Genomic DNA, 21,590 nt, shown 5'->3' on the forward strand with positions numbered 1-21,590 from the left:
CTCTGCTACTGAGCTATGTCTTCAGGACTGACTACTTTTATGTTGGAACTCTAGAGTCTCTTTTGTGAAGGGGCTCACCTGACTTAGGTCAGGGCCACCTTGGATCAACACTTTTTTCTTTTTTTAAAAGAGGGAGAAGGAGAGGGAGAGGGGGAGAGGTAGGGGGAGGTAGAGGGAATTTTTAATATTTATTTTTTAGTTTTTGGTAGATACAACATCTTTATTTTATTTTTATGTGGTGCTTAGGATGGAACCCAGCGCCCTGTGCATGCTAGGCAAGCACGCTACCACTTGAGCCACATCCCCAGCCCAGCATTTTTTTCTTTAACTTAAAATTAATCAACTAGGAATTTTACTTTTGTGTTCAAAATCTTTCACTCTTTCCATATGATGTGACCTGACCAAGGGAGTGTCATCCAATTGTATTCAATGGTCCCATCCATATTCCAAGGAAAAGGATAATTCAAGGGCATGTGGCACCAGCAAGTAGGAACCTTAGGGTTATGTTAGAATTGTGCACTACAAATGGTATGTCTTAGTACCATTTGTGAGCTGTACTTCTACTTGGCTCTTATAGTTTGTCTGGGTATTTTTTGCAATATTGTACTAGTAAATAGCCAGAGTTTTAAAATTGCATTTACTTTCAATAAAACTAGAATTCTACTAAATGTAATATTCACACAGAAGACTTTGAGATTTAAAAATCATAACTACTCTGGATTAACATTCTTACAATCCTTGTGCATGAAACACAAGAGTTTTGTTCTTTGTTTAAATGGGGCAACGATTAATGTGATTGAAGAGTAAAGTGTTTTATTCACAAGCTACATGGGGAAAATGAAGGTGGCTTGAGCCATTAAGTAAGTAGCACCTGTGAGAAAGGAAAGCAATATTTCTATCAGAATAAACATAAAATCTTTATCCTTCCCATCCTTGTGGCAGTGCACTGTGTCACTGAACCAAATTTGATTACCACTGTCAATGCTAGAGACATTGGAAATGAGCAAGCCTGCCTATGTTTGGGTCTTTTAAGCTAATAGTCTGTGGCAGGGTCAAATGCTCCAGATCACACCACATAATCTATAATGTTTTAAAGGTGTTCAATCACCTCCCTAAAGAAAGGAATGAGAAGCAAAGAAATTTCAACACTTAGTAGTTTCTCCAGAAATATGTTAACACAGTTGCATTAATGTTTTCTTTACTCAGGGGTAAAGATATTTTGTGTCTTTCAATATTTAAAAAATTAGATGTTTTGCTTCCAATTTGATCAATAGAGAACTCCATGTACCTCCAAATTTTATTCATACTCATCCATTTTCACAGCAGAACCGACCAAAGTTTATTAAAATAAATCATTACAATTTTGTTTCAGTTTTTTAAAAGTGCAAATACATTAAAACTGTTAGTGTCATAAGATTGCAAACATTTGTCTTATGAAATTATAAAGATGTAAACCTGTTTAGTAAAAATTATGAAATATCAATTCAGTTTTCACATATAAAAATATATTGTTTTATGAAACACTGAACAGTTAAGGCCACAACACTTTTTTTAAGAGTTTGAGATGTACATATTTTGAAACTGCTGTTAAAAATTAGCATAAATAAATATCAAAACTGGTCGTACTATTTAAACAGGTCCAAACATATTAACTTATATTTTTAAAAGTCTTTTATCAGAAAATTTCCTTCAGAAGTCATACCATTTTTTCAAGTATAAATTATGAATGTGCTCAGTGATCATGAAAACATAAATGTATATTTATAGTATTGTACAGGATTTTGACTTTGCCTCCATAGTTGGTGAAGTATCCTGAAGGTTTTGTCCCATGTGGTTCTGGTTTGCATCTTTCTTATTGCTTTGTAAAGCTATTTGATCTCCTATTGGTTTTATCTCTGGGAGTGGCTCACTATTATTCTGCGTAATTTTCTGACCTGTCAATGACATCCGCTTAAAGAGGAAAATCTGGAAAAGACACACAACAAGATATTTCATTTCAGTAAGTCAACTGTTCACTTAGTATTGAGGGGTATCATTTTTTGTGTGTGTGGTACTGACTGGGATTGAACCACTGAGCTACATCCCCCAAGCCTTGGTTTTTTGTTTTTTTGTTTTTGTTTTATTTTCAGACATGGTCTCAGTAAATTTCCCAGGCTGGTCTTGAACTTGTGATCAGCTTCTCAAGTAGCTGAAATTACAGGCAGAGCCATGGCACCTGGCTAGGGGTATAATTTTTAACAAGTACAAACATGATTTTCTCACACCTTTATGGAGCTGTACATGTATAATGGTATGTTCTTAGCATCCATCTGTCTTTTCTCTTTTACCAAATTGCGGTCCGGATTCCACTCTAAAGCAAGACGTTTCAGGATTTAACATCTAACAACATTAGCATCTTGGTAATATATTATCATTTTTCTTCAAAGGACATATTTAATATTTCATTTTGTTGCATTATAAGAGGAAAAAAAGAGGAAAACAAGGATATCATTTATTATAATATTTAAACTTAACCAGGATGGGTTGTTTGGGGGGCATTTCTTCCACTGCCAGTATATCACAGTTACATTGAATTTCTATTGTAATGTGGTGGTGAAGGAAGATATATTTCCCTATTCCTGTGGATCAGATCTTTTGGCAAAATGTTAGTGCTGCCAAATAATAGCAGTCTGCACCCTGTGGGACTGAATAGGCAGTAGGAATATAGAGATGCTGCTTAGGCGAGGCCAGGGCTGTACATATGCAGAATACTGATAAAATTCAGTAACCTAGGGATTCGTGGTATGCAGAAAAGAAAATATTAATAAAAGAGACTGAAGAGGAGCAAAATATGAGAGGCAAGCTGAGGGAGAGGAGCCAACATTGAGGATGGAGGTTTGTAGGAGCAAAACTGGGAAAATGAGGCAGCTTGGAAATCAGGGGAAGAAAATACAAGAAGGGAGTGGCCAACAGGCCTACATACAGTAGTGATCAAGCAAGATGATGACATAATTCATCTAATTTAGGCCCTTTGAAGATTTAGCCAGAGAGAAAGATAATAGCATTATTAAAGAGTTACAATACAAATAATGGTTCTGACAATATGCCAAAACCCGAAAAAGAGGAAATAAACAGATGAAAACTTGTCTCTTTCAGAAAAAGAGGAAATAAACAGATGAAAACTTGTCTCTTTCAGAAGCCAAAATGGTGACAATAATAGTAGCTAAACCTTTATCTTTAAAAATAGGAGAACTAACGTGAAAACTTGTAACCCCCAAAGTTTAGGGTCTATGAATGAAAATGGAGGCATTTGGAGGCATTTCTATTTTTGCTACATTGGAAGAATACACATCTTGAAAAATTCTGCCACCACTAAATACCAAGAAATGCTAAGTATAAAAAGTAGAGTTTTATAATGTGTGAGTAATCTCTGAAAAAAATTAAAGGAAATCCCCTGTGGATGAAAAAATAAGGAAGGAGCTTCAAAAAGCCTCAGAGGTGAGTATTGACATAGTTTGATCTCATAATAGACTCTTGCTCGGGTTTTAATCTCACAAAATGTGGGAAATTGGAGCTGAGACCCCTAAATAATGTGGGTGTCCTCTAAGGACTATGTCTTTAACATAAGGCCACAAACATTGGGGGATAACAAAATGTCTCTTTTGGCCTGGCATTTGAGTGAAGAAGAAAAATGTTTGGTTGAGGTAAGTTTGAGGTTCATATTACCAGTGTGAGTGAGTGACCCTTAACCCTTAGGTGCTTCAGAACAGACTAATAAACATTCTCTATGGATAGACTCACTTTAATCTGACTTTTATAGGATTTCCACAAAACCTGATTAAACATGAACTTATAATCCAAATTCCAAAACACATATGGAAATAAGTCATCACTAGCAAGTCAGCCAAAGCAACAAACAAATTTCAATCTTAAGGATGAATGACATTGGAATTAAGAAACAGTACGCTTAAATTATTTAAAGCACAAAACAAGATGCTAATTTTTAATATAAGATTGGTAAGAGAAACTATGGAATCAATAATAACCCTGAAATTACCCAGAATATCACTTAGATATAGAAAATATGAAACTGACATTGAAAGATATGGACAAGGGCTAAGAATGTAGCTCAGTGAATACTACCAGCAGAGTAGAACACTTAGAAGACAGAACATCAGACAATGAAGATAAAGTATTTCAACTTGAAAAGAACATAGACAGCTCAGCAAGACTGTTAAGAAACCATGAGCAGAACATCCAAGAAATATGGGATAACATCAAGAGACCAAATTTAAGAGTCATTGGGATACAGGAAGGAACAGAGTTTCAAACCAAAGGAATGAGCAATCTATTCAATGAAATAATACGAGAAAACTTCCCAGACTTGAAGAATGAGACAGAACCCCAAATCCTAGAAGCCTACAGGACGCCGAATGTGCAAAATCATAAGAGACCCACACCTAGACACATTATAATGAAGATGCCCAACATACAGAATAAGGAGAGAATTTTAAAAGCTACAAGAGAAAGGAAGCAGATCACATTTAGGGGTAAGCCAATCAGGATAACAGCTGATCTTTCAACACAGACTCTGAAAGCTAGAAGATCCTGGAATAACATATTTCAAACACTGAAAGAAAATGGGTTCCAACCAAGAATTGTGTTTCCAGCGAAATTAAGCTTCAGGATGGAAGATGAAATTAAAACCTTCCACGATAAACAAAAGTTAAAAGAATTTGCAGCTAGAAAACCATCTCTTCAAAACATCCTTGGCAAAACATTACAGGAAGAGGAAATGGAAAATAACAATGAAAACCAACAGTGGGAGGTAGGACACTAAAGGGGGGAAAATAATCAAAGTGGAAAACAAACCATGTTTAGTAACATAAATAAACAAATATGGCTGGAAGAACAACCCATATCTCAATAATAACCCTAAATGTTAATGGCTTAAACTCACCAATCAAGAGACACAGGCTAGTAGAATGGATCACAAGACAAGACCCAACAATATGCTGCCTACAGGAGACGCATTTGATAGGAAAAGACATACATAGGCTGAAGGTGAAAGGTTGGGAAAAATCATATCACTCATATGGACTGCGGAAACAAGCAGGAGTATCCATACTCATATCAAATAAAATAGATTTTAAGCCAAAGTTAATCAAAAGGGATAAAGAGGGACACTACATACTGCTCAAGGGAACCATACACCAACAAGACATAACAATCATAAATATATATGCCCCAAACAATGGTGCAGCTATGTTCATCAAACAAACTCTTCTCAAGTTCAAGAGTCTAATAGACCACCATACAATAATCATGGGAGACTTCAACACACCTCTATCACCACTGGACAGATCTTCCAAACAAAAGTTGAATAAGGAAACTATAGAACTCAATAACACAATTAATAACCTAGACTTAATTGACATATATAGAATATACCACCCAACATCAAGCAGTTACACTTTTTTCTCAGCATCACATGGATCCTTCTCAAAAATAGATCATATATTATGTCACAGGGAAACTCTTAGACAATACAAAGGAGTAGAGATAATACCATGCATCCTATCTGATCATAATGGAATGGAACTGAAAATCAACGATAAAAGAAAGAAGGAAAAAGAATACATCACTTGGAGAATGAACAATAGGTTACTGAATGATCAATGGGTTATAGAAGACATCAAGGAGGAAATTAAAAAATTCTTAGAGATTAATGAAAACACAGACACAACATATCGGAATCTATGGGACACATTGAAAGCAGTTCTAAGAGGAAAATTCATTGCTTGGAGTTCATTCCTTAAAAAAAGAAAAAACCAACAAATAAATGATCTCATACTTCATCTCAAAATCCTAGAAAAAGAAGAGCAAAACAACAGCAAAAGAAGTAGAAGGCAAGAAATAATTAAAATCAGAGCTGAAATCAATGAAATCGAAACAAAAGAAACAATTGAAAAAATTGACAAAACTAAAAGTTGGTTCTTTGAAAAAATAAACAAAATCGACAGACCCTTAGCCATGCTAGCGAAGAGAAGAAGAGAGAGAACTCAAATCACTAACATACGGGATGAAAGAGGCAATATCACAACAGACACTTCAGAAATACAGAAGATAATCAAAAATTATTTTGAATCCTTATACTCCAATAAATTAGAAGATAGTGAAGGCATAGATAAATTTCTTAAGTCATATGATCTGCCCAGATTGAGTCAGGAGGATATAGACAACCTAAACAGACCAATATCAATTGAGGAAATAGAAGAAACCATCAAAAGACTACCAACTAAGAAAAGCCCAGGACCAGATGGGTATACAGCAGAGTTTTACAAAACCTTTAAAGAGGAACTAATACCAATACTTTTCAAGCTACTTCGGGAAATAGAAAAAGAGGGAGAACTTCCAAATTCATTCTACGAGGCCAACATCACCCTGATACCTAAACCAGACAAAGACACTTCAAAGAAAGAAAACTACAGACCAATATCTCTAATGAACCTAGATGCAAAAATCCTCAATAAAATTCTGGCCACTCGGATACAAAAACATATCAAAAAAATTGTGCACCATGATCAAGTAGGATTCATCCCTGGGATGCAAGGCTGGTTCAATATACGGAAATCAATAAATGTTATTCACCACATCAATAGACTTAAAAATAAGAACCATATGATCATCTCGATAGATGCGGAAAAAGCATTCGACAAAGTACAGCATCCCTTTATGTTCAAAACTCTAGAAAAACTAGGGATAACAGGAACATACCTCAATATTGTAAAAGCAATCTATGCTAAGCCTCAGGCTAGCATCATTCTGAATGGAGAAAAATTGAAGGCATTCCCTCTAAAATCTGGAACAAGACAGGGATGCCCTCTCTCTCCACTTCTGTTCAACATAGTTCTCGAAACACTGGCCAGAGCAATTAGACAGATGAAAGAAATTAAAGGCATCAAAATAGGAAAAGAAGAACTTAAATTATCACTATTTGCAGATGACATGATTCTATACCTAGCAGACCCAAAAGGGTCTACAAAGAAACTATTAGAGCTAATAAATGAATTCAGCAAAGTGGCAGGATATAAAATCAACACGCATAAATCAAAGGCATTCCTGTATATCAGCGACAAATCCTCTGAAATGGAAATGAGGACAACCACTCCATTCACAATATCTTCAAAAAAAATAAAATACTTGGGAATCAACCTAACAAAAGAGGTGAAAGACTTATACAATGAAAACTACAGAACCCTAAAGAGAGAAATAGAAGAAGATCTTAGAAGATGGAAAAATATACCCTGTTCATGGATAGGCAGAACTAACATCATCAAAATGGCGATATTACCAAAAGTTCTCTATAGGTTTAATGCAATGCCAATCAAAATCCCAACGGCATTTCTTGTAGAAATAGAGAAAGCAATCATGAAATTCATATGGAAAAATAAAAGACCCAGAATAGCAAAAACAATGCTAAGCAGGAAGTGTGAATCAGGCGGTATAGCGATACCAGACTTCAAACTATATTACAGAGCAATAGTAACAAAAACAGCATGGTACTGGTACCAAAACAGGCGGGTGGACCAATGGTACAGAATAGAGGACACAGAAACCAATCCACAAAACTACAACTATCTTATATTTGATAAAGGGTCTAAAAGCATGCAATGGAGGAAGGATAGCATCTTCAACAAATGGTGCTGGGAAAACTGGAAATCCATATGCAACAAAATGAAACTGAATCCCTTTCTCTCGCCATGCACAAAAGTTAATTCAAAATGGATCAAGGAGCTTGATATCAAATCAGAGACACGCCGTCTGATAGAAGAAAAAGTTGGCTACGATCTACATACTGTGGGGTCGGGCTCCAAATTCCTCAATAGGACACCCATAGCACAAAAGTTAATAACTAGAATCAACAAATGGGACTTACTCAAACTAAAAAGTTTTTTCTCAGCAAAAGATACAATAAGAGAGGTAAATAGAGAGCCTACATCCTGGGAACAAATCTTTACTCCTCACACTTCAGATAGAGCCCTAATATCCAGAGTATACAAAGAGCTCAAAAAATTAGACAATAAGAGAACAAACAACCCAATCAACAAATGGGCCAAGGACCTGAACAGACACTTCTCAGAGGAGGACATACAATCAATCAACAAGTACATGAAAAAATGCTCACCATCTCTAGCAGTCAGAGAAATGCAAATCAAAACCACCCTAAGATACCATCTCACTCCAGTTAGATTGGCAGCCATTATGAAGTCAAACAACAACAAGTGCTGGCGAGGATGTGGGGAAAAGGGTACACTTGTACATTGCTGGTGGGACTGCAAATTGGTGCAGCCAATTTGGAAAGCAGTATGGAGATTTCTTGGAAAGCTGGGAATGGAGCCACCATTTGACCCAGCTATTCCCCTTCTCGGTCTATTCCCTAAAGACCTAAAAAGAGCATGCTACAGGGACACTGCTACATCGATGTTCATAGCAGCACAATTCACAATAGCTAGACTGTGGAACCAACCTAGATGCCCTTCAATGGATGAATGGATAAAAAAAATGTGGCATTTATACACAATGGAGTATTACTCTGCATTAAAAAATGACAAAATCATAGAATTTACAGGAAAATGGATGGCATTAGAGCAGATTATGCTAAGTGAAGCTAGCCAATCCCTAAAAAACAAATGCCAAATGTCTTCTTTGATATAAGGAGAGTAACTAAGAACAGAGTAGGGTCGAAGAGCATGAGAAGAAGATTAACATTAAACAGGGATGAGAGGTGGGAGGGAAAGGGAGAGAGAAGGGAAAATGCATGGAAATGGAAGGAGACCCTCAGAGTTATACAAAAGTACATACAAGAGGAAGTGAGGGGAAGGGGAAAAATAATACAAGGGGGACAAACGAATGTCAGTAGAGGGGGCAGAGAGAGAAGAGGGGAGGGGAGGGGAGGGGAGGGGGGATAGTAGAGGATAGGAAAGACAGCAGAATACAACAGACACTAGTATGGCAATATGTAAATCAATGGATGTGTAACTGATGTGATTCTGCAATCTGTATATGGGGTAAAAATGGGAGCTCATAACCCACTTGAATCAAATTGTGAAATATGATATATCAAGAACTATGTAATGTTTTGAACAGCCAACAATAAAAAATTAAAAAAAAAAAGAAAGAAAAAAAAAAAGAATGTAGCTCAGTGGTTGAATGCATGTCTAGTATGAGGGAAGCCCTGGGTTCAATTCCCCAGTACCCCCCAAAACAAAACAAAAAAACCCTAAACAAACCATAAAAGACATGAATAACAGAATGAAAAGTTTTATATCAGAGTTTGAAGAGGAAGAGAGGAAAGAATCAAATATATAATGGATGAGAATTTTAAAAACTATGAAAAATGTTATAAATTCTCAGAGTTAAGAGTAATAAAAATTTCAAGAAAGTTAAAATAAAAAAAAAATTACACCTAGGTAACTCATTGTGAACTGAAATATATCAAAGAATCTAAAAAAGCAGCCAGGGAGGGGCTGGGGTTGTGGCTCAGAGGTAGAGCACCTGCCTTACAGGTGCAAGGGCCTGGGTTCGATCCTCAGCACCACATAAAAATAAATAAATTAAAAATAAAGGTATTGTGTCCAACTACAACTAAAAAGTGATTTTTTTTTTAAAAAGCAGCCAATGAAATGACAGACTACATACAAAGTTATCAGCAATTACATTAAAGCAATATTCTTAACAATGGAAGCAAACACTAAGGAAAAATAACTGCCAACTAGTCATTCTATCATTCAAGAACTATGGTAAAATAAAGATGTTTTCAAATGAACAGAAACTCAAAGTATGAACTACCAAGAGACACCTATGACAACAACTTCCAAAGGATTTCTTCAGGAAGAATAATAAGGGTGCCAGAAAGGACATTGGAGATGAAAAAAGAAATGGTGAGTAAAGCCAAGTAGTAGAGAAGACAAATAATAACTTGATTTGTGAAATGAAAAAAATTAAAACAGGGTATGATATGACAACTTGTAAAATGGGAAGGAAGAGGTGATAGGAAAGAAAACTATTCTAAGATCCTATCTTTCAGAAAAAAGATAGGAACTCCGATTAGTTTTAGATTTTAGGTAGGCATGTCAAAAATTTCAAAGACAAAATCCAGCTGTATAGGTCATTTACAAGGTATCTAAAACACAAGTAAAAGGTGGAAAGAAGATCTATCAAGCAAATGCTAACTAAAGGAAAGATATTTTATTAATATGTAAAACATCAACCTGAAATTCTTCACATATTTTTGGGACATAAAAACTTATATTAAGATAGTTAAGGGGGGGCTGGGATTGTGGCTCAGTGGTAGAGCACTTGCCTAGCATGTGTGAGGCCCTGGGTTCGATCCTCAGCACCACATAAAAATAAATAAATAAATAAAGATATATTGTGTCCAACTACAGTTAAAAAAAAATTAAATGTTGTGGATCACCATATGAAAAGCAAAAGGGGCAATTTGATACTTGGGTCTTAACACTACAATGGAAAATTCATTTCACTCACCTTTTTGGTTTTTTTAGTATCCTTATTTGGTGTTGATTCACTAACTTCCGAAGCTTCTGAAGAACTGCTCTTTGCACGATCATACACCCATCCTACAATTGAATACAGTTAAAAATATTGTTCCAACTGATGAGGAAAAGAAAAAAGCTGTTTACTTCAGCAAACTCTATTGACCTTGACTTATAGGGTAATATAAAAAACAGCTCACCACTGGACAATGTCTATATAGTTGTAGTTCCTAAAAAGGTGAGTTAAGGTTAAATGCCCAGAATGACCTGACCAGTATTGAAATGTTTCAGTGATCTGTATCTAAATATAGTCACAAAGGTAATAGAAAAAGTTAGAGAAGACTTCTGTAAAAACATAAATCACTTTTTAAAACTTAGCCTAGTTATATTTAGATTCTTTGTACTCAAATGGACGTGTTATTTTAGGGTGTTTCAAATTTTCAAATTAATCCACATATTATGTGGTTGAATAACAATCTTTAAAGTACACTTATAAAGCATGCTAATATTTTAACATTATAGACTTCTTACAGCTTATATTTAATTTCTTTTCTTTTTTGGGAGGATAACAGGGATTGAACTCAGGGGCACTCGACCACTGAAACACATCCCCAGCCCTATTTTTTTTTTTTTTTTTTAATTTAAAGACTTTAGCGCCTCACTTTTGCTGAGACTGACGTTGAACTAGTGATCCTCCTGCCTCAGCTTCCTGAGCCGCCAGGATTACAGGCATGCACCACTGCGCCTGGCTTAATTTCTTTTTGACACTATTGGCTATATGCTAAAAATATTTAAGAGGTGATAAATACTTTAACATTTTGCTTAAAATATTCTAAAACTTACTACTCTTTTTGTAGAAGTTAGAAGGACAAAAGGATTAAAAAAACCCTATTCCTTCCCTTGCTTAAGTTTAGATCAGATAGGCAGTATTACGGACAGGTTTTTTTTTTTTTTTTTTTTTTTAACTGATTGACTAATTGTGATACTGGGGATGGCATCCAGGGCCTTGAGCATACTATGCAAGCACTCTACCACTGACCCACATCCCCAGCCCATGCACAGTTATATTTAATGAGAACATGATTAAAATCACACCCTGGTGTAGAGGTATTAAAACATAATGTAGGGACCATGAAGCAAAATCACAGATGATTTGGGTCTAGAAAATGTAGGTCTTTTTTTTTTTTTAGTCTAATTTTTAAACTTTATTTAAAAAGCTAGAAAAGTTATTTTCAACACATTTCTCCACATATAATAACAGGGCAAGGAAGTAGTATGCTAAAAGAACAAGCTTAGATAATTTTATTATTTTAATGTTGGATCTGTTGAATTTTTTTTTAAAAAAAGTACCAGTAATACAAATAGCATTAATGAAGATTTCTTTCATCACATTGTTTTGATAATATTATTAATATAAGTGTATGTTGCATCCTTCACAATTATAAACTACTTATATATATTTTGCTTTTTATTCCTACCATAAATCTGTGCATGTTTCTCACTTAAAAGGAGGAAACTACAATGATTCACAATGATTTCCAGTGTTCTTCATTATTATTGGTACCTTAATACTGAGGGATAATTTGAGGTTTTGTAGAAAATAGGGCAAGATGTAATGTTTGTTTTTTCTACTGGAGAAAAAAAAAGCATGATACCTTTATCAGAAGTGAGAATAATCCTGGATTTTTTTTTTCAGGTGCTGGGGATCAAACCCAGGGCCTTGCCCAGCCTAAGCATATCCTCTGCCACTGAACCATATCTCCAGCCCTGCTCTGATATTTTTTAAAGTACCATACTGATACAATATTTCACTACTATCAGTAAAATATTAATTACAACATGCTTCACAGTTAAAGGCTAAAGCTAAAATCTTCTGCTCTATACCATCTCCAATTTCTTTTTTTTAAAAATTTTTTATTGTTGGTTGTTCAAAACATTACAAATTTCTTGATATATCATATTTCACACTTTGATTCAAGTGGGTTATGAACTCCCATTTTTACCCCATATACAGATTGCAGAATCACATCAGTTACACATCCATTGATTTACATATTGCCATACTAGTGTCTGTTGTGTTCTGCTGCCTTTCCTATCCTCTACTATCCCCCTCCCCTCCCCTCCCCTCCCCTCCCCTCTTCTCTCTCTGCCCCCTCTACTGTCATTCATTTCTCCCCCTTGTATTATTTTTCCCTTTCCCCTCACTTCCTCTTGTATGTACTTTTGTATAACCCTGAGGGTCTCCTTCCATTTCCATGCAATTTCCCTTCTCTCTCCCTTTCCCTCCCACCTCTCATCCCTGTTTAATGTTAATCTTCTTCTCCTGCTCTTCGTCCCTACTCTATTCTTAGTTACTCTCCTTATATCAAAGAAGACATTTGGCATTTGTTTTTTAGGGATTGGTTAGCTTCACTTAGCATAATCTGCTCTAATGCCATCCATTTCCCTGCAAATTCTATGATTTTGTCATTTTTTAATGCAGAGTAATACTCCATTGTGTATAAATGCCACATTTTTTTTATCCATTCGTCTATTGAAGGGCATCTAGGTTGGTTCCACAGTCTTGCTATTGTGAATTGTGGGTCTAGAAAATGTAGGTCTTGAGGGCGGTGACAATCTGCTCTATTCTGTGGCACCTGTTCTCTAATGCCAATAGCCTGGCTTGGGAAAGGACTTCTTTTCAATGCTCATGAAAGGTCAGAGACTCAGGTCTGGACCCCGGGCGGAATAACTGAATGGCCACAGGGACTCTTGGCCAACATAACATGGGTAAAGAGATCCACAGTGCTCACCATAGATATAAACTGGGATTTGGGGCAAAATCTCAACTTAATAATACTGATTGAGTTGGAAAAAAATAGGGAGTAAAAAAAGCTGTCCTAAATCCCTGAACACTGACACATGAATACACACGAGTACAGTGAATATCTGCATATGAAAGAGCTGTGGTAGTTATAAATGAGAACAGATAAGGGTGTGTTACATATTTCATAACTTGCTATGAGGGTCCTCTGACAGAAATATAAAAAGCAGGGGCTGGGGTTTTGGCTCAGTGGTAGAGCGCTTGTCTAGCACGTGCGAGGTACTGAGTTTGGTCCTCATAAAAATTAGTAAAATAAAGGCATGTGTCCAACTACAACTGAAAAAAAAATTTTAAAAAAGGAATGTATGTATTATAGTACTCAATCATGGTGCATGCGCAAACACACACACACATACATGTTCATATGTATGTATGTTATGTATCTAGATTTTTTAAAATTATGCTTTTGAAGTGAAGTATGCTCATACCTTTTGGATTTTCATTGTATTCACGAATGGCCCGTTCCTCTAGGTTGACTTTTTTCTCCTATAAATAACAAAGAAACATATGACAAAAAACATTTATGTGGTGGTAGAAAACTTAGTCTTAGTTTTAAAGCAGGGTTCTAGAGCAAGCCTTTATAATGACTTAAATGTGTGACAATCACTTAACTTTACTGGGCTCTTGTAAAATGGGGCGTTTTAGATGTTAACTGCTAATATCCTCCTAGCTCATAACTGTATGATATACATATATATGGATATATATTTATATATATCATACCTACATATATCATACTATATATTATATATAATTATATAGCATATATATTATATACATTACATACATATAATATATATGCTATACAATTAAAGAATTCTCAAAGAAGATTCAGGAATACCAATTGGTATATGACTTGTCTTAATACTTTAAAATGTCAAATTGGTGTTTAATGATTCTACATTAAAAACTTTTAGGGACCATCCTAACTTGAACTCATAAATGTTCTCTATGAACAGAATCATTTTCCCCTTCTGAAAGAAAACAAATAACTGCTAGAACATTTTTTTTTCCTCAGTGTGAGGAAGGAGTCTTAGAAAAAGAAGGAACCAGTGAAGAGAATGACCTCTGTAGAACAGTGATATTTTGTTAAGTTAAAAGTACATGCATATAAAACAAGGCATGTTTCACAACTACACATTCAAATAAAGGACAGATATGATTCAGTAGTTGTCTACATTAGGGAAAAGGGAGACAGGCAGAGGCCTAAAAGGGAATGAATTTAAATAAGAGAGAAGACCTTGGGTACAGAGCAAGGATGAGAGTGTTTCAGCTATAGGCAAGACTAACTCATGTTCTTCATGAGAGTCCCAAAAGCGCAAATGAATTAATACAATGTCATTTAGTTTTGGGTTTCAGAATTCTGTGCCTCTGAAATGAATCCACAGTACTGTTAGCAAAGCAAATGATTTCAAACTTACCAACTGTCTCCTAGCAAGGTCATTCTCAGACAAAACCACCAAATGCAGATTATATTTTTGGAATTTCTAGTTCCACTTTCAGGATAGTCTTTGTTTCCTCAGTGATTCTCCCTCTTATTTCTCCTACATATACTTTTGTCTAGAGTGCATCTAAGGAAGAACTGATCGCAACCTCAGATACTGCTGTGACCAACTTTCTTTGCCTATATACATATACGTGTGTGTGTGTGTGTGTGTGTGTGTGTATATATGTATATATATATGTATGTATGTGTGTGTATATATATATATATATATATATATATATATATATATATTTATCTCCCATTTCTGCCACCAGCACGAGACTCCTAACTTTGCATTTCAGACTGGGTGCCCAACTTTTTGGTTCACTTCCCAACAATGTACTATTGTGGCCCATACAAATTTATTTCCACTCATGTAGGGAACAGAATGCAAATATGCTCTAGATGTTTGCTTGACTCATAAACTAGCCAAAGCCTTTTCCTGGCACATAAATGAAGTTATTCACAGAACTATTTCTGTTCCCAAAGGAAACTGTAATCTTCCCTGCAGGGACCAGAGGACCCCCATGCTTCTCTTTGGCATGATCTCAGGACTTAAGCATCCATCATCATACCTCTGTATCAACTGCAGCTGGGCTGTCATGGATACTGTTCAACTTCTCTGTTTCACCATGGTCATCTGCAGAAATACTCTCATCACTTCCTACAGATTTCTTTTCTTCCGTCAGATATTTGTCATTAATATCCTTATTAATGTCTTCTGATTCTGTTTCAGTTTCTGAAGATTCCTCATTCTGTGACAAAATTGATCATCAGAGAAGAGTAAGAATTTCTTTTTTAAAAATTAGAGATTTGATACAGCTGTCATAAATAATTCATACCACCTAAAAGAACATGTAGCAAATAAAATCACATACAGAAGCTGAAAAAATAAAATACTGTATAATCCATGATGAATATCAAGTTACTGTATTTTATGCATGCTTCTCTATTTCAATTACTAAGATTCCCAAAATTCTATTAGTACCTATGGCAAGGTTAAAATGGGAAAAAATGAAATTCATTTTCTTAACTGTCTCCAGAGTGCTTTTAAACTTGAGAAGTTAAAAAGCTTTTTATTTACTATAGCAGCATAACATTATTATGTTCATTTTCTAAGACATAGGGATTTAGAATTCCTCCAGTGGTCCAATTCACTGATATTCCATAAGAGAGGCAAGTATAACTATTTACATTTCAGGCAAAAAGATAAAAGGACATAGTTTAAATGCTTTGCTCTTGGTTATTAAAAACAAAGGGAAACCCAACTGGAGACAGAATTTGGTTTATCTGGCTACTATTCACCCAATCCAAATTATAAAACACCCAGTGCAAGGATCAAACAGATGGTTAATAAATCATATAATGATATTAAGAAAAGACATAAAATATTAATTTTAGTCTTTGTTCTATACTGAACAGGTTAGGTAGGGTTAACCATGAGGTAGATACCACTTACCAAAGACTTCTAAAACTTTTTTTCTGCATGCTTTCCCTCTAAGTGTATTATATGGTATATTATGCCTAGCCATATACACATTGTGGGTAGTTAACATTATCAGGGACAACTTCACTTTGAAAGGGAATAAGAAGCAAGGCTACTAGATCAAAGGGTAATGGGTGATAAATAGATATATTCATAAATATATATAAATGAAAGGCTAACTAGAAATAACAGTGCTCCTGAGAAATAGAATTCCAGGCTATGCCCCCCATGCCTCCACCCCCATCTCACAGAGGGAGGGTCAGTGAGCAGTGTTCCCAGAATAATCCTCACCTGGAGAGTCCGGCTAATCTAGCACCTGGGTCAACTCCAATCAGGCTTGTTAACTAAGGTATTAATGTCATCATAGGATAAGAGCATACTATTATAAAAAGGGATTTGGAGTTTTACCTTATTTAAAAATAAGCAAAACACAGCATCTGTTATAATGAATTACAATCTTACTCATTAACTAAGAAAATCTATAATAATAAAACTTTTGGAACTGCATCATTTTCTAAAATTTGAGAAAGCTATTAGAAAATGACATTGTTCACTAAAAATTACATCAATTGTAAGACTTTGAGCTTACTAAGCACATTTAAATTATTCTATACACATCTGGACAACTAGTTTAAATCACAGAAAGCACTTTACCTTCAAACTGAAACAATTTAGGAGAGATTGGCAGAATACTGTCATTTTATAAAAAGAAAGGGTGAAGTTTAAGCACATTCTTGGCACTAGAACCATATAAGGCATGTAAGGTAGTCTGAAATGGTCAAGTATGTGTCTTATGTTAGGACATCAGTAAAGAAGCAAGTGGGCCTTGACCTCTTGGTTCAGACACAGCACAATAAGCTGAAGTCTTTGGTGTGGTTCCAGGTAACATTTAAAAAAATATTTCTGATGGAGATTATCAAGAAAGCCAACATTCCTTATAAGTTTCAGTTTGTATAAGAATATAATTACAGGGCTCGGGGTGTAGCTCAGTGGTAGAGTGCTTGCCTAGCATATGTGAGGACCTGGGTTCAATTACCTGTATTTTTAAATACCAGGACATTAAAAAATCTACATTGCATATTTTAAGAACTAGAGATTGGTGTCAGAAATCAGCATAGTGGTTACCCTTGGGGGGGGGGGAATGGTAAAAGACTGGAAGGGAGCTTCTGGGGAGTTGATAGTATGCTTTTTCTTGATTTGGATGCTGATTAGTTTGTAACGTGTGTTCAGTTTGTGAAAAATACATTAAACTATGTATGTATGGGATATGCATTTTGTGTATAGTATAGTTTTATACAGTTAAAAGAACCCTAAATTACACAAAATTATAAAGCATAAAATTCTGTGCTATAATTCTGTATTTGTGATATGCTTCCATGTCACTCAGTGAACTTTTTCCAAATAGGTTATTATAGCCCTAAACATTTGCATCTTAAGTTATATCTGTCAGGAAAATGTCTTTATTTTTAAACTTTAAGTTCAGGGTTTTTTTAAGGATAAGTTTTGTTTTTTTTCTTTGTGTGTTTGGGTGTGTGTCTGTATGGCACTGGGGACTGAACCAGGGCCTTGTGCATGCTAGGCACATGCTCTACCACTGAGTTACACCCCAAGCCTTCATGTTTTAACTACACTAGAAATTACCAAGGTAGTAGTGAGGAAGTAGGAAGGACATTAAATACAAAGGTTTAAGCACTGTTTTCTAAGCCTTATTCTATCACTCACGGCCTCAGCATGACACCTAATCAATGTACTTTACAGGCTATCTGTAAAATGGGAAAATAACATTAGCAACACCTTATTCGGAGTGTTTGCGTAAAGATTAAAAAGACTACTTACACAAAAATAACATGAGTAAATAGTGTATATATTGTACATAAATATTAGTTATTTTATACAGGTCCCTCCATAAAGAATATTTCTAGTGTGCACTGAGGACTGGCAAAAAATAAGAAAGTTGGACATTTTTTTCCCTTATGTCCTAGATCTTGTCATTACAAAATAGTTTATTTAAAGTACCCTTATATTTATTCTACCCTCATCCATACATCCTTTTCTTCTGAGCCAGGAGTCCTGCAGCTAAGCATATGAGAAGGCAGCTGCATACCTGTTAGAAGTATCCATGGGACCTTAGCAAATTGGGGGTGTGTCAGTCTTGACTCTACTTCAGGCTAGGGTTGCCCCAGAGAATGATGCTCCTAGGCACTCAGTCTTTCCAAGCGAAGTCCAACTAATATTTCAACATTGGCAACCAATCCAAATTTTTAAAAAATCACTGTGTACATAGGGCAGATCACACTCATGGGCTACCAGTTGTGACTTCCAAATTCTTGTCTTGATACCATTTTAAAATCTCTTAAGTCTTCCTTCTTTCTAGGCACCAATCTCTTATTCTATTCTTAATTCTGTATTTTAATTGCTGAATGTATTGTAATTTAACTCTGAAAGATACAGACCTTCCTGCTGATTGGCATTTTCAGATTTATTCTTTATTTCCCTCTCTTTTTCTTTAGACAATTTATTTCCTTTTTGTATCTTAGACAAATATATGATGCATGATCATACTTTCTGTGCTAATTACTTTATATAATTTGACAATAATGTTGGTACACAGGAAAATCTGTTGTGTGACAGCACTAACACCTACATTTTAGGTTAACCACTCGAGTGTGATCAGCCTTTCACTGCACTTCAAACATGGAGGGGGACCCATGTAATGGTGTATAAAAGTAGTTTCACTCCACCTCTTGCTAAAGGGTTATCAATATTATAATCTAATTTATTCCCAAAGATCTATTCCCATAAGTCATTTTTGGTTGGTATATTGTATTTAAACAAAAGCCAAGTTCATAGGACTAAACTCATGCACATCAGTCAGTGACTTGAAAATTCCTGACTGTACCTTTGTGTGTGACTTGGTATGATCAGAAACGATAATTACAGTGATACAGAATACTATTGCTGAGCGCCCATAACATACTTCATGTACTAAGTACTTTGATCAAAGGACCCCTCCTTTATTAAAAGAGGAAATAAGACTCAGAAAGGTAAACAAAACAATAACTAGAAACCTTTTCCAGGGACGCAGGGCTAATCAGTGGAAGGCTGAGATTTGAATTCAGGTCTGGACCCTAGAACCCGTATTATTTCCCAACTCTTCCCAAATAATTTGAAGATCATATGGGCTGCCCTCACAACTATTTTTCCCCTCCAACACTGATATTTAAAGTATCACAGACTCTTCTTGTGGTTCATAAGATCCTGCCAATAACATTCTTATGTACCACTGTACAAATTATTAAACAAAAATTTAGAATATTTTCCTCAAAGTATCCAAGTCTTCAGAATATATATTTCCCTTTCTAAACTGATAAATATGCCAGGAGCACTCTATGCCTGATATTTATATTTTTAAGTTTAGAACTGATTCCATTCCTTGCAAATGTCCCTGTCTTCATCCTCCCGATCTTATTCCAGGCCCTCTTCATTCTTTGTCTGGTTACAACAACTGCCTCTTAACTGGGACTCCCAACTCATCCTGTCCTCTTCAAATCCATCTTCCATATTGCTACTAGAATGATCACACAAAAAACCTTTAACATCTTGGTTAACAAACATATCAGGCCCTTTGCCTCTTTATTTCTAAGACCAAAGTATACCCTAGGCTGTCATTACTTCAAACATTCTCATGACTCTCATCAGCCTGGAAAGTCCTCATATCTCCTTGACTTGTTTACCTGATTGTTTTATTTGACATGACTCAGTTCAAGTTTTCCCACTTGTTCCTAGGAAGCTCTTTCCTAACCATTGTCTAGCAGCTGAACTTCCATGCCAAACACTAAGTTCCCATTCAGACTACAGAGTTCCTTGAGATCAGGAACCACATCTTACTCCCTGCATACCCAAAACATGAAAACCTTTTCTTCTTACTCATTAAGTAATTTAATGGAAGAAAAAAGTCATAGAGTTGTTTTGGGGGTCATATTTTTGTCTGGGCAGTCCTGGCAAAGAACACAGGGGTACCGGGAAACAAATAGCACAGTTAAGAAACAGTTAAGGCAGAGCTGCCTTGGTGTTCCCTGATGTCCTTTGGAGAAATATATACCTAAAGTCCCCGAGAGCTAAGAGGGCCACAAGAGGTGGATTGTAAACTGTTCTCACTTTTTGAGATTGACCTGACTTGGGGAAGCTTCCGTTGCTTTTTGGTGTTTGGTACATAAGTATTTGTTGAATGAATAGGTACCAAATATTAAGCCATGATTCAGGTACTGGAACTGAATTTGCACAATGAAAAGAATAAAGGAAGGAACTACAGCACCTTCTTCTGGGTGCACATTTTATTTTTTATATACACATGAAGAGCAGTTTATCTCTATCATGAATTAACAAAAGACATTTCAATTGCACTCACCTCAAGTGCTGCTGTTCAGCAGCAGCAGGTGCTTCTGCCAGTACTCCTCAGCAGCTTACCTTAAAAAGTCTTTTTCTGCCAAAGTCCTTATTAGGAAATAGTAACTCAATGGATTCTACATATATAACTTATACTTCCCTCAGTAATGACCAGTGATAAGCTATAGTAAAAGCTCAAGAAACCAGCAGATAGGAATGATAAAGAAGCAACCAGTGATTTTAATCTAGGTAACCAAGTGTTAATTCATGAGGGGCAATGTGGTCTCATTCTTAACTTCCTTTCCTTTCTCTCCTTATCTTTATATAATATTTACAAATATGCAATTTATATATATAATATTTATAAATAATCAAATCCCTTCTATTCATAAAGGTCTCGGTTCTTTTACCCACACCATCCCACCACTAACTAGCAACAAACTCCCTTCCATAAACTTCAGAGGGCAGGAGGCCTGCCACATACATGATTAAATAAATGTTCATTGAGTAGTGGGCACTGAAAGTTTGCATGCTTAGTTTAGTCTAACTGTTAGTATGCTTGAAGGTGGGATGATTTTGGTGATTGAGACTTTTTTTCTGAGAAAAAGAGATACCAGCAATTCTGGTTCTGACAAAGCTGTAGTTGGTAAGGAACACTTAGCATTCCTATAGAATTACTTAACTTGCCCATTCTAATTCCATACTTTTCCAGGTAAAGAAACCAAAGCCTGAAAAGGTTAAAAAAAAACTGGCTCAAATTCATATAGCTTTAAAGTACAAATCTAGAAGCAGGGCCTTGGCCTCAAAATGACTAGTATACTGATTTTGACC

The 21,590-nt window shown here is 35.6% G+C and overlaps 1 protein-coding gene across 2 annotated transcripts in view; it reads right to left on the reverse strand.

Moving 5' to 3' along the window:
• Window positions 1–1,463: 1,463 nt before the first annotated feature.
• The window catches only part of Rpgr (retinitis pigmentosa GTPase regulator), a 56,418-nt gene continuing 36,291 nt past the window's right edge, over window positions 1,464–21,590 (reverse strand). For both annotated transcript variants that reach the window (XM_071606852.1, XM_071606851.1), the window contains exons 14-17: window positions 15,463–15,642; window positions 13,830–13,887; window positions 10,531–10,622; window positions 1,464–1,965 (exon numbers count right to left, since the gene is read on the reverse strand). In XM_071606852.1, the coding sequence (XP_071462953.1) occupies window positions 1,762–1,965; window positions 10,531–10,622; window positions 13,830–13,887; window positions 15,463–15,642 (534 nt within the window). In that variant the 3' untranslated portion in view covers window positions 1,464–1,761. The remainder of the gene's footprint in view (window positions 1,966–10,530; window positions 10,623–13,829; window positions 13,888–15,462; window positions 15,643–21,590) is intronic.

This window comes from Marmota flaviventris, chromosome X (genome assembly GCF_047511675.1).
Source record: "Marmota flaviventris isolate mMarFla1 chromosome X, mMarFla1.hap1, whole genome shotgun sequence".
Classification (NCBI taxonomy): domain Eukaryota; kingdom Metazoa; phylum Chordata; class Mammalia; order Rodentia; family Sciuridae; genus Marmota; species Marmota flaviventris.